Source organism: Schistocerca piceifrons, chromosome 2 (genome assembly GCF_021461385.2).
Source record: "Schistocerca piceifrons isolate TAMUIC-IGC-003096 chromosome 2, iqSchPice1.1, whole genome shotgun sequence".
NCBI classification, from domain to species: domain Eukaryota; kingdom Metazoa; phylum Arthropoda; class Insecta; order Orthoptera; family Acrididae; genus Schistocerca; species Schistocerca piceifrons.
In genome coordinates, this window is record NC_060139.1 from 1,028,578,513 (window position 1) to 1,028,596,654 (window position 18,142).

Consider the following 18,142-nt stretch of genomic DNA (forward strand, 5'->3'; position numbering starts at 1 on the left):
AACACGAAGTATGTCCAGCATGCACGTAGTGTTCTGAACCGAAGGCATACTGCCAGATGGATTGGTCGAGGACAAACAGTTACTTGGCCTGCTAGGTCTCCTGATTTAAATCCTCCGGATTTTTTTCTTTGGGGATGCATTAAAGACATTGTCTATCGCAATATTCCAACAACTCCAGAGGATGCAGGAACGTATTGTGCTTGCTTGTAATTCTCTTCAACAGGCAACACAGGAAGCAGTAAATAATTCTTTCATTCAACGAGTGCACCAGTGTATCGGTGTCCAGGGTCACCACTTTGAGCACCTATGAATGTTCTACTCCTGGGCAATGGCACAGGAGAGTCAAAGTCAATTTTGTATTATGTTTTTACTTGGTTTTCATTTGTTTTCTGACAACTCCAGCAAGTGGATGAGTTTGTGATCCCAGGCTCAAAGTCATTGTTGTGTTATGTAATTGTAGGAGAGGAAATGAATTACAGAATAAATAAATACATGGTGCCATTTATAAAAAGTCATATTGCTGTTCATATCTTCGTAAAAAACAAAGCGACAACAAAGGCAATCATGCTGATTGATGTCCCCCTGACAGCTAAAGAACATTTGCTAGAAACAATTTGTAATTTGCACCTGGACAAACAGTTATTTAGGGTGGTCAAGATAAATGTGACACCCTGTATATAAGAGAGAGAGAGAGAGAGAGAGAGAGAGAGAGAGAGAGAGTAAAATCTTCAACACAACTTGGACGTTGATAGAGACAAGTTATAATAATACAGGCTTCTTGGGGTGCTAGGGAGTACAGAACTTCCACAAGAATCCCAATTTGCTTTCCTCTCACTATTACATTATGAGAACAGGATCTAGCTTACACACATTTTGATGATCTAAATGAAATTCAATAATAGTAAACCATTAAGGAAAGCAACATCTGCTCACCATAGTATTGAAGGCAGCGCTGCGGACACGAGCTTCCTCACAATGGGTGTAGTCCCCAACAAGTCTCAAGAGTGGTTGTATAGTTCCAGCATCAGAACTTATAGAAACTAATTCACCCATCAGCTCCAAACATTTGCATTTTACAGAATGGCTGGTATCTGAAAGATACTGCAAAAATATGCATGGTAATTGCACTTTATATATACAGTAGATACTTTTAATTAACAAGTGGCAGCTGATATTACTATCTGCTTTGCTAAATGAATTATCAGATTGAAATTTGTATAAATTCGCTTTTTCATTTATTTATAAATCAATACTAACTCATTATCTACTTCAACATACAGGAGAAACTTAGGCTACATATAAAAAGAGGATACTTAACAGTACACAATTGTAGACTCTACTGCATACTGTCCAAAATACTTTTAAAAGATGTTGATAATTAAATTTCAAATGTAATAAAGTTTGGACAATTTCCAACTTACATTAATAGCAAGGGAAGCAACCTTGGATATATATTTCAACACCAAGGTGATAACATGAAGGTTCAGTGACTATAACTTATCAATATGATACAAGCTTGAAAAACAAATTAACATGACAACTTCTATACAATACATATACAAGAATTACAAAATCTTCTCTATAAACCTCCCCCCTTTCATTGTTTCCTTTGCAGAGATCCAACAACTGTAGCAGAACTTCGAACCTGTTGTTGTTTCAAAACTTCAGAGAACAGTTTAGACACAGGTTTCCAAGTGAGCTTCGTATTCAAATGGCATTTGAAACAGTGTGCTGATCCAAGACACAAACTCAGAATCTTTACTTTCATGGACAATGTTCTTACCAGGCATGATTCATGACCCTTTCTTCACAGCTTCAATTCTGTCAATAGCTTTCTCTTACATTCCAAACTTTATAGAAGCTCTCCTGCAAAGCTTGCTGGACTAGTACTCTTAGAAGAAAGCATATAATGGAGAAATCGCTTAGCCAAAGCCTAGGAATTGTTTCCAAAATGAATCCTGCATTATGCAGTGGAGTGCGGACTGTTGTATGAAAAATACATTATGAAGCTTTTCTACTGTTATATGTTCACATGGAATGTGTATAACTCACTCTTCTGGGAAATACAGCAATCTCTTTTAACTGTGGGTGTCACATTAAAAAATACCTCTTTCCTTAGAATCACAATCAACAGACAGAATGTTTCACTTCCAGCTACGTATACACATTATTTGTAAACAAACTCTTTGCAACTCACTTGCGCAGTCCTAATCAGCAGAGGCTGGCAATCCCAGAGTAAATACCACAGAGAGGTTATCAAATATCAATTTTTAATTCCATATTTTTGTAAAAATTAACCTTTATACTGTTACAATACAATGGATGTCCCTCCTAAGAGTCATAATGCAGATTTTTTCTGGTGTTTTCGTAGATAGCTCCATTGTAATTTTTGCAATGGAGTCATCCCAAACAAATTCTGCTCACCACGTCTTTCGTGCAGGAAAAATAACCAGTACCCCGACAGCGACAGAGCAGAGCTGCTGCACACTTTGTGTTTTAATGTCCCTGTTAATACATACCAAATAAAACAAACACAGAAATAGATTAATTATTTGGGACCAGTCAATCAAATGTGTACATTACATTCCACTTTAAAAAATCATTTTGTTCATAATGTGAAACAAACCAATGCTTTCTGTCAACAACGGGCACTGCACGAAAGACGTGATGAGCAGTTTTCGTCTAAGGTGACTTCAGCTATACACTGCAAAAACAAAATTGCAAATATCTGTTGAAACACCAGAGAAAATGTGCCTGATGACTCTTAGGAGGGGCACCTTATAAACAAACAAACACACACACACACACACACACACACACACACACACACACACAAAAACCATGCTGTCAGTTTTTAAGGAAATTCAGAAGACATATCATCGAAGTTACAGTACACATCTAGATATTTTAAATGACAGTTTCTATAAATAACATTAAACATGAAATACAGCCACCCATTATACCACAGGTGCTCCTGCCCATCTAGCATTAGAGTTCAAGGGGTTGTGATAGATGCCTGAGCATTCCAAATAAATTAATGTCATACCGCCACAAACATATTTCACTGAACTGTATTACACTTTCCCGTCATTCCATATAATGGAATCACTGCACCATCTTAACCTTACTGCAGGGCTCCTACTGGTAAATGGAAGTTCTGAAGTTGGCACTGGAATCAAATGTGACAAGAGAACACCAGCACCTCGCAAGACATAGGGCAAGGCCCACTTACATCACTGCCACACTCAGCACTTCCGCTATGCTATGCTGAATGGCTTAAGCCTCACCCAGTACTAAAAGACTACCACATACTACTCAAATTTTAGCAGTCAGTGCCACCAGCATTTCTGCTTTCTTCAGTCCAAGGATTCTCTCATGTACATTAGAATGGTACAAGGAGAAGCATAACGGCGTGACTAACTTTTTAGCAATACCTAAATGCCTATACCACAACAAACACAGATATTCATCAGTTTTCTTATACACTCCTGGAAATGGAAAAAAGAACACATTGACACCGGTGTGTCAGACCCACCATACTTGCTCTGGACACTGCGAGAGGGCTGTACAAGCAATGATCACACGCATGGCATAGCGGACACACCAGGAACCGCGGTGTTGGCCGTCGAATGGCGCTAGCTGCGCAGCATTTGTGCACCGCCGCCGTCAGTGTCAGCCAGTTTGCCGTGGCATATGGAGCTCCATCGCAGTCTTGAATACTGGTAGCATGCCGCGACAGCGTGGACGTGAACCGTATGTGCAGTTGACGGACTTTGAGCGAGGGCGTACAGTGGGCATGCGGGAGGCCGGGTGGACGTACCGCCGAATTGCTCAACACGTGGGGCGTGAGGTCTCCACAGTACATCGATGTTGTCGCCAGTGGTCGGTGGAAGGTGCATGTGCCCGTCGACCTGGGACCGGACCGCAGCGACGCACGGATGCACGCCAAGACCGTAGGATCCTACGCAGTGCCGTAGGGGACCGCACCGCCACTTCCCAGCAAATTAGGGACACTGTTGCTCCTGGGGTATCGGCGAGGACCATTCGCAACCGTCTCCATGAAGCTGGGCTACGGTCCCGCACACCGTTAGGCCGTCTTCCGCTCACGCCCCAACATCGTGCAGCCCGCCTCCAGTGGTGTCGCGACAGGCGTGAATGGAGGGACGAATGGAGACGTGTCGTCTTCAGCGATGAGAGTCGCTTCTGCCTTGGTGCCAATGATGGTCGTATGCGTGTTTGGCGCCGTGCAGGTGAGCGCCACAATCAGGACTGCATACGACCGAGGCACACAGGGCCAACACCCGGCATCATGGTGTGGGGAGCGATCTCCTACACTGGCCGTACACCACTGGTGATCGTCGAGGGGACACTGAATAGTGCACGGTACATCCAAACTGTCATCGAACCCATCGTTCTACCATTCCTAGACCGGCAAGGGAACTTGCTGTTCCAACAGGACAATGCACGTCCGCATGTATCCCGTGCCACCCAACGTGCTCTAGAAGGTGTAAGTCAACTACCCTGGCTAGCAAGATCTCCGGATCTGTCCCCCATTGAGCATGTTTGGGACTGGATGAAGCGTCGTCTCACGCGGTCTGCACGTCCAGCACGAACGCTGGTCCAACTGAGGCGCCAGGTGGAAATGGTATGGTAAGCCGTTCCACAGGACTACATCCAGCATCTCTACGATCGTCTCCATGGGAGAATAGCAGCCTGCATTGCTGCGAAAGGTGGATATACACTGTACTAGTGCCGACATTGTGCATGCTCTGTTGCCTGTGTCTATGTGCCTGTGGTTCTGTCAGTGTGATCATGTGATGTATCTGACCCCAGGAATGTGTCAATAAAGTTTCCCCTTCCTGGGACAATGAATTCACGGTGTTCTTATTTCAATTTCCAGGAGTGTAATAAATGACCAATGTAAACACTAGCTCAGTAGTCTGAATTCAAAAGAAACACTAATTTCATCATTTTATTATTAACCATAATTTGTTTCGGAAATTTTTCTTTGATTGCACATAACTGAAATTACAGTTCTTTGTTGATGAAATCTGAAATCAGATGTGGATTATCTTTAAGCACCCTCAAGCAGCTACAAAAGTGACAGTGGGCTAAAGAAGTATTTTGTGAAGAATTTTTTGTTGGCTATTGAACCCACCGAAACAAATTCGGAAGTAATTTCATATAATATGGCATTTATGAGGGCTATGTTTAAAAATTTTACAACAAAATAGACACTCTTTGATACAAATCACTTTATTGTTTCTCAAAATATTCATGTTTAAAATTTACTACTTCTGTATGTGTTCAAACCAATATTGGAAACTTTTTTTTTTTTTTTCACTCTGATGTTGGTACCACAAAGGCATGGTTTTTGTAGGATCGAGCACCTTGTTAAGGTGGTGATGACTGCCCAAGCGTTATACAATAATCATGACAAGTACTGCACAAATAAAGAAAGAAACAATCATTTTGTTGGAAGCACTTTGTGAAAGAACCTCTCATGCTGCTTTCAATTCATCTTCAAAGATCTTAACAGTCAACTGCTCCTTAATCTCCAGCTCATATAAATATATTAAAGGTTTGTCTCATGTTACAATAATGTACACTCTGACATACTAGTCTGCTATTTACTGCTATTAATCATTAATGTTGAGCAAGACCAAACCTGTGTGAAATACAAGCCTGGTTTTTCTCTCTAGTAATTGTTTGTTTACTTCTGGCAAAGACAGCCAAATGGACCCAAGATATGTGGTTGAATTTTAAAATTATTTAACTAAGTTCTGGTGCCTAGGTGTGAAGTACAGACCCACTGTGTCACTCATTTAATCATCACACAGTTTACAAAAATTTAGGTTGAATGCAGGAATGAGTGTGATAATTTAAATAATGTTTGCAACTTACACAATTCTGACTGTAAAACAAATAAAGTTTATAGCAATCTTTAAGTTCCTTAATTCACTCAACTAAAGGATGAATGAAATCACTAAAAGCAGCACCACATTAGTGTTTGCTACTAAGTTCATTTAACTACAGGAAATCACATGCAGGTCCATGGCTAGGGTACAAATGTAAATGTTCTGTTGGAGCAGCTACAGCAATATGTGTCCTAACTACTTGTGCTCAGGTAAATCAGCCTTGATAGCCACAAATTACTTGCACTCTTATAACTCTGAACAACAAACATTTACTTACAAATACATGTTGATGATAAGTAAATCCTAAATTAACTAGGCAAGGCATGTCCCCTAATCAGCAAAGAAGTTCTCACTCTCTACTACCATGGAGCATTGCTAAACAAAACAACTAGTGAGGCTGAATTAAATATCTTGTTGGAAAATGAGTTCAATGCCCAGAGGGTCTTCTTCAGTCACATTGTGAGTCTGTTTTGGTTGGTAGTACTTGTGTTTGAGTCTGAGGCCAGCTTGGAGGCACAAGTGTGGGGGGCAATTCTGGAAATAGGTATGTCTGTTTTATCCAGTCATGTGAGACAGCAGTATTTTACCATTTAGTACAATATCCTGTGTTTTTTCTCCTCTTTTGATCAACTAATGTGTGCTTTTGTACAGAGCTTGTAAAGGCACTTTGACATCATCTGTACACAACATAACACGCACGCATGTTTGAAGATCGCAATGCATGAAGGTAGATGCTGTTCCGTGTTGGAGGCTTGATGTGGGTAAACACGTGCAATGTGGTTCCTCAGGCAACAAATTAAATCTGATGGGTCCTGGTCTGGTAGCTGTGAAGATCTCGGATTGATGTACTTGCCGGGCAGTCAAAACTTTTGCCACATACGAGCTCCGCTGACAATGAATCTAACTCAATTTTGTAAGTAGAGTACTGGTCAAGTAAGACCATAGGTATTGCAGGTGCCCAGTAGGTGGCATGACATATTAATGCAGCCTTTAAAGAACGATGCCATTATTCGACCATGCCATTACTCACCAGGTGCACTTGTGCGATGCACATTGTCATGTCTGGAAATTCTCCAATGGACACACCCACATGACAGGCTATTTTACTGTGCTGAAATTGATGGCATGTACTAGCGCACTAATGTGATCCATCTGCAAATCAGGCCAGACAAAACGTTTTGACACAAGGTGAGTCGATGCCAGCATGTCATAGGTTGATGAGGCTGTTGAAAGGACGCCTGTGGGAAGTGGGTGGCAAAGAGGGGTGAGACCTTCCACTGGAAGTCACAATATAGTTTGATATCAGAACCAAGAACATCTATAAGTTTTAACTGAAGGCTAGATGATATATTGTGAAGTAGCTTCTGCGGTTCCTCATTAGATTCCTGTGCAGTTGCAAGCCGAACAAAATAAACAAAATTTGCCACACTGTCAATCTGTGACAGACAGTCAGTGGCCACACTGTTTGTGCCTGAAATGCAGCAGATATCAGTGCTGGATTGAGCAGCAAAGTCCAAATGGTTGTACTACCATGGTGAAAATTTGTCGTTGTTCTGTACGAAGGCATAGATAAGTGGCTTGTGATTAGTAAATATCATAAATTCTCTAGCCTTCAACAGTGGTCAAAAGCATCTGACTGCTTCAAATGGCTCTGACCACTATGGGACTCAACTTCTGAGGTCATTAGTCCCCTAGAACTTAGAACTAGTTAAACCTAACTAACCTAAGGACATCACACACATCCATGCCCGAGGCAGGATTCGAACCTGCGACCGTAGCGGTCTCGCAGTTCCAGACTGCAGCACCTGGAACCGCACGGCCACTTCGGCCGGCTCTGACTGCTTCATTTACAGACAAAAGCTCACAATCATAAGAACTCCCGTTCCGCTGAGAAACAGAGAGCTCATGCACCATCAACTAATGTAGCGAATAAAACAGCTGCTCACAGTGTTTCATAGATGTGAATGAGATCGTGGGCCAGCCACCAGAGATGTTCTGGATTTAGCATCAACAGTTGTTTTGTTCAGTGACACTCCACGCGAGAAGAGAGAGAGAATATCTTCATTGAAAAGAGATGCATCTTCCCGAGTGTTAACTTACCGCAAATTTCTAGGTCTTGCATATCATCAACATGTATCTGTAAACAAACTTTTGTTGTCCAGAGTTATAAAAGTGCCAATAACTTGTGTGTTATCACAACAGTTTGTACTAGTTCTTCTAGTATCTGTATGCTTATCGCTACGGATCACCAATGTCCGAACAGCTATGACGATATCCTTCAGAACTACTTATATGCATGTGTTCAGGCAAATCAGCCAAGATAGCACAGAAATTAATGAATGCTCAAAAAAACACAATTATTTACAGATACACACTGATGATAAGAAAGACCTTGATACTTGTAAATTGAAGTAAAATTAATGTTAGGCAAGATGTTTGTCTGTACAGCAAAGAAGTTCTCACTCTTTACTCCCATGGACCGTTGCTAAACAAAACAACTGCTGATGCTGAATCAAGATTGCCCCTGGTGGCTGGTTCGCAAACTATGACACTACAAAACACAGTAGCTGACTGTCTTATTCGATACAGTACCAACCAAACAAGCTCTCAAAAAATCAAAGTTAAATCATGTTCACTTGCATAAATTTATAAGTCCAACTGTAATTAACAGAAGATAAATTGCAAGATCAGCGTTACTTTTCAAATTTTAAAGCTCTTCTCAAGGCAACTCATGGAAGTACAAAAGTTTAACACTACCCTTCAAAAAATTCAGAAAACTACTGTCTGATGAAAACTGCTAAGTTTCATATGAAAACTTTTGAATACTACAAGTCCATACTGTTGCATCGAGATATTTTCAAAGTCCTTGGTTGTCAACAGAAAAATTCCAAGTCCACAGAGCTGTATTGCGAAACTGAACTGTGAAAAATTCCAATACTTTCACGAAGTAGCTCACTAGTCATGTATCCTCTCCTAAGGCTTGATGTAAACTGATAAGGAGCTTAGATGGCTGTTGGCTTTCATAAATTTTCTTCTGTCATCGCAAATTTCCAAAAATACATTTATCATACAATATTTACACATGTAAAACACTTATTCCATCTCTGTTCTGGAGTGCATCTGGGATATTATTAACTTTTGTGCCGATAGTTTGGCTGACAACCTTACAGCCATTGTCAAGGCAAGCACTTGCAATATTTTTTAAGCACTTTACACTATGGAGTAAATGCACATGCAAGTTAAAAAATCTTGCAAGCCACTCACCTTGAGAATGGCTGACAGGTTGTCAGCTGAAATTTTGGTGAAACAATTAATAATGTCCTCGATGTGCTCCCGAACAATGGAATATTCAACTGGGAAAACTTCAAAAAACTTATTTACAGTAACATTTTTTCAGCTTTACAATGCTGTCCTCAGAATTACAGTGGCTAGACAAGTTCCAAAGATATTAACAGTTTTGGCAATGTGGTATCTAAATAATGCAAGTTTGTTACTAAATAATTAAAAACATGATGAAATGAACAAAAATACTGGAACATATCTTAGCCTAATTTAGCATACTCCAACTATCAGTTTTATTCATACTTTGCTGTACATCAAAATTGAGGTTTTTCTGTCACAGAATGCACCTTCTCGGTTATAATTAAAATTTTATTAAAGTTACAAAAATCATTAAACAAGCTTTGAAAGAGTTCCTCAAGTGCTTGGTTTGTAAGAGTCAGCCTAGTTGTTATATAGTTGCTAACTTTAACATTTCATGAATTTCTATAAAAAAAACTTTGGTGAGAAATAACTTGAGAAAACAAATGGTCCAATCGAGGGTCTGTTTGGGTGCTTGTACTTGTCTTAATTTCCTCTTTCCATTGGTATGTTTATATATTTTCTGGCAGTTTTAGATCATATTTTGCTAACGTTTGGTCTGTTCAATTAACAATAAAGTCTCTCATTTCGCCATGATACAGCTTCACACTGCCATACACTCTTAACAGTTGCTACTGCCATACACTCTTAACAGTTGCTGTCCTAGGCTTTTTTTCCGGCATCAGTAAAGCTGGCAGTAATGCTTTCTTGCTACCCACTGGCCCCAAACCCTGCTGTATCATGTGCTCTAGTGTCCGCCAATTACAAACTCTGAAACTGTCATATGCTAACCACCTGACCCAAGCTAAGCAGTTCAAAACAGAGCTAATGTGTCAGAAAGGATGCAAAGAATGTGTCTGTGTCTGGGCAGCCTAAACTGTTAGCTGTCATAGAACCTTGCATGCCCCCAAGTCCATTCTAGAGTGGCCAAGCATCCATTAGGTCAGTACAAGACACTTGCACACAGCTGCGTCTGTCATTAAAGTTCTGGCATTTAGCCACATCTGGCTGTTTATTTAAGATATCTTTCCCTCAACTGATACAAGTATATTTTCGAGCTTCAAGCAAACTGTGCAGAATCGTTGGGAATAGATCTTGTTCACGGCTAAATGCTTGTGAAAAATCAAATGTACTGCAGTCTTCAACAAGCATAATGCTGTCTCTAGCTCAAAGTAAATCATATGCTGATCCAATTGAATCACGCTGCACACAACACTGATACTTTCTGAGCAACAACTGATTTTTTTGGTTCTTCATGCAATTCATCACTGATGGAGACATGAATAAGCTGAAACTATGCAAAACAATTACCCTCTGCCATATAGCATATGATGGCTTGCAGAATATACACGTACTTTTCTGAAGACAATTGATCACTACAATCTGACCAAACTGATTTGAGGCATTGTTTAGCTTGATCTTTATGAGGAAAAAAAAAAACAATCATCCAACAGTAACATCCATGAGAAATTTTCATTTTTTTCACAACATTCTTTCCTTAAAGTCCCAATGTAAACAAACTATTCAGACAATTTCCGAGTTGCTATTATTTTAACACTAACAAATTGCAAATGTTAAAACAATAGTAATGTCAGGTCTCAATGGCACCATTTAGTGGCTACTGCAATTTTGAACCTTCATTAGTGCTAAATGAGAAAATAATTCCAAGCAACTGTGAAACGTGTTTCAGTTCTGTTACATCAATAAAACATATGTTTTGAGAAAGTGCCCTGTTCCTTTTCACACTGTGCACAATGAATTTATTAGCAATACTGTCGAAGCCACACCTTTGCTATTAAGCAGACAGTATATTAGACTGCTGTTAAGCAGCAATAACAAAATTTAAAACATTATTACCTGTTTTACAAAGGAGACAAGCCTGTGATGTGTTGTGACATTGTCTGGCAAAAGCTTTCCAAGTTTCAAAAGTGATGATATGCCTTGTGATATAACTTTATGTGACTCCTCATTCTTCATAGCCTGCATTACTTCTTCAATTATAACCTGCAATAAACAGTATTTCATTCATCTGATACAGATCAAAATTATAACTAAGAATAAGTAAAAAATGTCCGTTATGACAAATCTAATATCTTTTTCCTCTTATTATCTCTTGCATTGCAACTTTCTAATAAAAGTATACTGTAAATGATTAGGCATAAAATTCTATTTCAAAACTTTCACTGAATCACTAGGCTCTGACACATACATAAGAGACAACCGCCAAGGAGATTAGTCATCTGAATTAGCAGCCAGAAACACTGATTACCAACATTCAGACATAGTCAATTTAGTTCACTAACACCTCAGTTAAGCAAAATCAAATAACAGGAAAGTCCAGGCCAGAATATCAACAATTATGGAAAGGATAGATTGCCACTCACTGTAAAGATGACATGCTGAGTTACACACAGGCAAAATGGAAAAACTATTACATATTAAGCTTTCAGGCAAAGCCTTCATCAGAAAACCACCCATGCAGTCACAAAAGCAAGCACACCTCGTACACTACTGATCACTATCTCTGGTTGCTCAGGTCATACTGAACCTGAAACATGTCGAATGGGAAAAACAATCCATAATGGAGCGGCGAAGGTATAGTGGGGTATGGGTTGGGTAAGAGGGAAATGTGCTGCCTGGCACAGTGTACAGGCACTACAGGTGGCAGACAAGGCTACCCGGTGCAGCATCTGGATGGTGGATGGTGTATGGAAAGGGGGGGGGGGGGGAGGGTGGTAAGGAAAAAAGGAGAGAGGAAAAGAGAGGAGCAGAGAGCAATATAAGATCAGTGTGTGCATTGCCAGAGAGCAATGCACAATGAAAGTGAGGAGACCTGAGTTGGGAGGAGATGATGGGGCAGAGGGTATGCAGACAACAGATTACTGTAGGTTGATCCTATCTGCGCAGTTCAGAAAAGCCGGTCGTAGATGAGAGGGTCCAGATGGCCCAGGTTGTGAAGCAGCCATTGAAATCAAGCATGTTGTGTTCAGCTGCATGTAGAGCAACAGTGTGGTCCCGTTTGCTCTAGGCCACAGTTTGGAGGTTGCCATTGATCCTGGTGCATAGCTGGTAGGCACTCTTACCAATATAAAAAGCTGAGCAATGATTGCAGCAGAGCTGGCATGTGACATGGACATATGTTTCAGTTTCAGTCTGGCCTGAGCAGCCAGAGATAGCAGTCATGTGTAAGTGAGGTATGGTTGCTTGTGTGAATATGTGTGCATGGTTTTCTTTTCTAATGAAAGCTTTGGCTGAAAGTTTAATGCAAAACAGTATTTTTGTTGTGCCTGTCTGCAACTCAATGCCTCATCTTTACTGTGAGTAGCAGCCTATCCTTTCCATAATTTTTGATGTCTCAGTTAAATACTCAAAACTATAAACATTCATTCCCAGTAATCAACAAGATTTAATGGTGAGATTAATATTTTACCTGTTCTTTTCTGGTTCTACTGGAAATGCACCAGCAAAACAGTTTAGAATAAGTGAAGTAGTCTAATGATTGAATGACTTTGGCTATGAGATGAGGATGGCATAGTTTACCTAAATGTACGCAAATCTTCATTTTACTTGCCCTGTACACCAAATTATCACTTTAACAAACACAAACATACACACAAAATTCTAGCTTTCGCAACCAACGGTTGCCTCATCAGGAAAGAGGGAAGGAGAGGGAAAGACGAAAGGATGTGGGTTTTAAGGGAGAGGGTAAGGATATGTGTGTGTGTGCGCGCGAGTGTATACCTGTCCTTTTTTCCCCCCAAGGTAAGTCTTTCCGCTCCCGGGATTGGAATGACTCCTTACCCTCTCCCTTAAAACCCACATCCTTTCGTCTTTCCCTCTCCTTCCCTCTTTCCTGATGAGGCAACCGTTGGTTGCGAAAGCTAGAATTTTGTGTGTATGTTTGTGTGTCTATCGACCTGCCAGCGCTTTCGTTCAGTAAGTCACCTCATCTTTGTTTTTATATATATTTTTTCCCACGTGGAATGTTTCCCTCTATTATATTGAAATTATCACTTTAATAAGTCATGGTTGTAAAATACTAACACAAAAGTTTTACAGATGAACTGAATAACTGGTAGAAGCCTACCTTAGGGAAGATCAGTTTGGATTTTGGAGAAATGCAGGAACACAGGAAGCAATACTGACCCTACGACTTATCTTAGAAGAAAGGTTAAGGACAGACAATCCCACGCTTATAGCATTTGTAGACTTAGAGAAAGCTTTTGACAATGTTGATTGAGATATACTCTTTGACTTTCTGAAGGTAGCAGGGATAAAATACAGTGAGCAAAAGGCTATTTACAACTCGTATAGAAACCAGACAGCAATTATAAGAGTTGAGGGGCATAAAAGAGAAGCAGTTGTTGAGAAGGGGGTGAGACAGGGTTATAGCCTATCCTCAAAGTTATCCAATCTGTACGTTGAACATGCTCTAAAGGAAACCAAAGAAAAAATTGGTGTAGACATTAAGTCCAGGGAGAAGAAATAAAAACTTCGAGGGTCACTGGTGACATTGCAATTCTGACAGAGGCAGCAAAGGACTTGGAAGAGCAGTTGAAAGGAATGGAAAGTGTCTTGAATGAAGGTTGTAAGATGCATATCAATAAAACAAGGATAATGGACTGTAGTCGAATTAAATCAGGAGATGCTAAGGGAATTAGATTAGGAAATGAGACACTTAAAGTAGTAGCTGAATTTTGTTATTTGGACAGCAAAATAATTGACAATCGCCGAACTAGAGTTGATATAAAATGTAGGCTGGCAATGCAAAGAAAAGTGCTTCTGAAGAACATCAATTATAGATTTAAGTATCAGGAAATCTTTTCTGAAAGTATTTGCAGCCCTGCATGGCAGTGAAACATAAACAGTAAATAGTTCGGACAAGAAGAGATTAGCTTTTGAGATGTGGTGCTATGATTAGATGGGTAGATCAAGTACTGAACAGCACTGAGGAGAAGAGAAATTTGTGGTACATACTGACCAGAAGAAGGACTCGGTTGATGGGACACAAAGCATCACCAGTTTAGTACTAGAAAGAAGATTGTGTGTGTGTGTGTGTGTGTGTGTGTGTGTGTGTGTGTGTGTGTGGGTTGGGGGGGTTAAAAATCATAGAGAGAGATCAAGAGATGAATACAGTAAGCAGATTCACTAGGACATGGATTGCAGTAGTTATTCAGAGATGACGAGACTAGCAGAAGACAGAGTATCATGGAGACCTACATCTTACCAGTCTTCAGAATGAAAACCACAACAACAACACTTTAACATAACTTACTCAGTACTGGTAAAGTGTTCCATATTAGTAGTTACACGATCTTTGTAATGGATGGGTAACAATGTCATTGATCAGTTGAGCGTAGTGTGGGGTACTGAATAGTTCAACTGAGTTGAATATTGCATATTTCTTTCTAAACAGAAATTATACACTGTATTCATTAAAAAGATGAACAATACGTGCACATTATTCAGACACCAAGATAGCTGGGGGTTTTGCGCAAGTGGTACTTATTCATACCAACAGACACTTGATGTCAAAGGGTAGTGATGTCACAGTCATCATTACAATGCTTTACGAAGTACTAAGCGTTAGTAGTGATTATCTTTATCTAAAATAAATAATTAAAAAAGTGTTGTTCCATTGCTGCCCTGTAGGACACAGCTGTGCCCAGGTTCGTGACAGCTTGCCCACGGGCGCAGCTGGCGTCAGCTACCCGCTACGCAGCCCTAGCGTGTACACAAGCAAATCGGCACTGCTGCCCACGTTTGCTCGGCCAGTGCAGTGTGGTCACATACGTTACTGCCCACCTACCTGAGGGCCGCACGACAGTGTGACGATGAGCCACCGCGCTGCATCCCAGCTGGCACTAGAGCTGGAACAGCCTGCACTGCACCTTTATTTAGTGATAAACCTAATAGTATAAAAGTTTATATAATATAAAAAAGGGCTCTCAGTTTAAATTTGCCTAACACATTTCCCAGCAATGATAGGCTTATCACAGACCTCAGTGATGCTATCGCCACTGTTGGTTCGCGTGTTACATAAAAGAATCAGAGTCCATAATTTATTCTTCAATTATAACACAAAGTATTTGATAACTTTTGAAAAAAAAGTAAGAAAGAAAAAGGTCCAAATATACCTCAATTGTTACACTAGGATCCTGCTCTCAATATACCTAAGAAACAGAGGGAACCACCAGAGTACAGGAAAATGTCAAGTGACGACATGAACAGAGGAACATTGGGGATGCTGGTTATAATGACAGCACGCCAAGTGCGGCACTGGAGTGCGGATCAACTATGCTGCAGTGGTTCCCAAACTGGGTGTAATTACCCCCTGAGGGGTACCATATAACTCTGAGAGATGTACATGGTGACAATTACTAAACTATATGGAAAAAAATGTAAATTAGAAACTACAGTGTGAACACAATTTATAAAACATGTAAACGTCACTACAGATATTCAGATTTAGGTTATGACATGTTTGACATGCCTGCGATCATTCAAGATGATGTGGCTCAGGTGAATAGTGAAATTCTGCCTGACCTGCTGAAGTCTCAGAACATCGATGCTGTTGGTGACCTCCTGAATGGCTGCCTTGGTTTCAGGGTTATTACTGCACACCTTGTATTTAATATGGCTACACAAAAAGGAGTCGTATGTGTTCAGATTCGGACAATTTGGCGGCCAATCGAGGCTCATGCCAGTGGCCTCTGGGTACCCCAGAGCCAGAATGCAGCCCTCCAAACTGCTCCTCCAGAACATCACATACACTCCGGCTTCAGTGGGGTTGAGCTCTGTCTTGCATGAAGCTCATCTTGTCATAATCAGGTTCACTTTGGATAATGGAGATGAAATCATCTTCCAAAACATTCACATACCGTTTGTTAGTCACTGTGCCATCAAGGAATATCGCACCAATAATTTTGTGATTGGACATTGCACACTACACAGTCACCTGCTGAGAGTGAAGAGACTTCTCGACCGTGAAATGCAGATTCTCAGTCCCCCAATGCGCCAATTTTGCTGATTGATGAACCCATCCAAATGAAAGTGGGCTAAACCAAACCATACATACTATACTGATTGCCATTAGGCCCTGTGGCCAACCGAGCAGTTTCAATGTCCTAACTCAAATCGTGCAGAAGTTATGATGATTTTATTTCATATAGTTAAATAATTGTCACCCCGTAAAATAAAATGTGTTTGATGAAGATTTAGTGACCACTCTAAATGATTTTTTTTTTAATAATTGCTGTTTTAATATACGGGGTGTTCAATTTATCCAAAGATATAGAAATACCTCTAAAACAACACATTGGATCCAAGAAATTTATAATTAAATCAAACGGTGGAAATTCCAGGATGGAATGTAAAAATATTATGAAAAGGACAGTTGCTACTCACCATATAGCGGAGATGCTGAGTTGCAGATAGGCACAACAAGACTGTCACAACAAATTAGCTTACGGACAGTATGGCCTTCATCAAAAATAGATGACGACACACACACACACACACACACACACACACACACACACACACACACTCTGCAGTCTCTGGCAAGCAGTGTGGCTTCAATTGCCACAGACTGTAGTCGTGTGTGTGAGAGTTGAATTTGCATGAGTGAGTACGTGTGTGTGTGTGTGTGTGTGTGTGTGTGTGTGTGTGTGTGTGTGTGTGTGTTGCCTACTTTTTATGAAGGCCATACTGACTAAAAGCTAGTTTGTGACAGTCTTTTTGTTGTGCCTATCTGTGACTCAGCATCTCCATTATAAGGCAAATTACTAATTAAAATTTGTCTGTCTCAGAGGAGACATCCCTTGACACTGGGGCAACTTTAATATCTTAAATTGGAATGCCCATTTTTTATTGGAGATTTGGATTCTATGAAAGAAAACCTAAGTTCTGTCTGGAAGACATTTTTTGTTACATGACACATAGTGCAATAATCAGAAAAATCAAACTGGGTGGAAAATTGTATGTTTCAAAATGCTGTCCAATGGTACATGAATTAACACCCCAACTCCATGGAACGAGAGTGGCGCAGGCAATTATTTCATAATATTTAATGGGACTATACTGAGTGTTGTGATAAGTTGTAGCTCGCCACATGGCCACACCAGCGCACTCACCAGTCCCCCGTTTGTTTTGTCAGAGGAATACAATGTTGACAATGGGTTTCCCATTAAAAGTTATGAAATAATTGCCTGTCCTACCCTAGAAGTGTGAAGATGGGGGGTTAATTCAAATGTCATTGGACGGAATTTTGAAACATACAATTTTCTACCCATTTTGGTTATTCTAATTATAGTGCCCTCTATTGCCAAATGAGAAGTATGTTTCATACAAAAATTATATATATTTTTTTTACAGAATCTGCACCTGAAATAAAATATGGGAGTTCCCATTTAACACTTCAAAATTGCCCCACTCAGGATGGGACGGCTGAGTTTGGTATCACTGGATGTCCCCCCCTCAGAGATGAACTTATTTTAACTATAAATTGTTTGGATCCGATGTGCAGTTTTTGCAATATTTAACTGTCTTCACATAAACTGAACATTCTCTATAACTGATCATCGTCATCAGCAATCTTATATCCACTGATGGATAAAAGCCTCCTCTAGACATTTCCATGCACTGCGAGCGTCAGCGATACAAATTACCATTATGCCTGCATTTTTCCTAATGTCATTCTGCCTACCTTCCATTAGTCTGACCTCTCAGTCTTCTGTACTTTCTTGGAATCCAAAAAACAACTTCCTCTGGTCATCTACCACCCATCTTCTGGCTAATGCTCAGCCCACCTCCACTTTTCTCATCACTATCATGGTTATGTCTTCCATTCTGGTCTGTTCTCT

General features: G+C 40.3%; 1 protein-coding gene across 1 annotated transcript in view; it reads right to left on the bottom strand.

Annotated features, from left to right (window-relative positions):
* Nucleotides 1–18,142, bottom strand: part of LOC124776878 (integrator complex subunit 4) — a 109,547-nt gene that overhangs the window by 62,093 nt on the left and 29,312 nt on the right. The window contains 2 exon segments of the mRNA XM_047252060.1: nucleotides 934–1,101; nucleotides 11,136–11,282. Coding sequence (XP_047108016.1) covers nucleotides 934–1,101; nucleotides 11,136–11,282 — 315 coding nt within the window.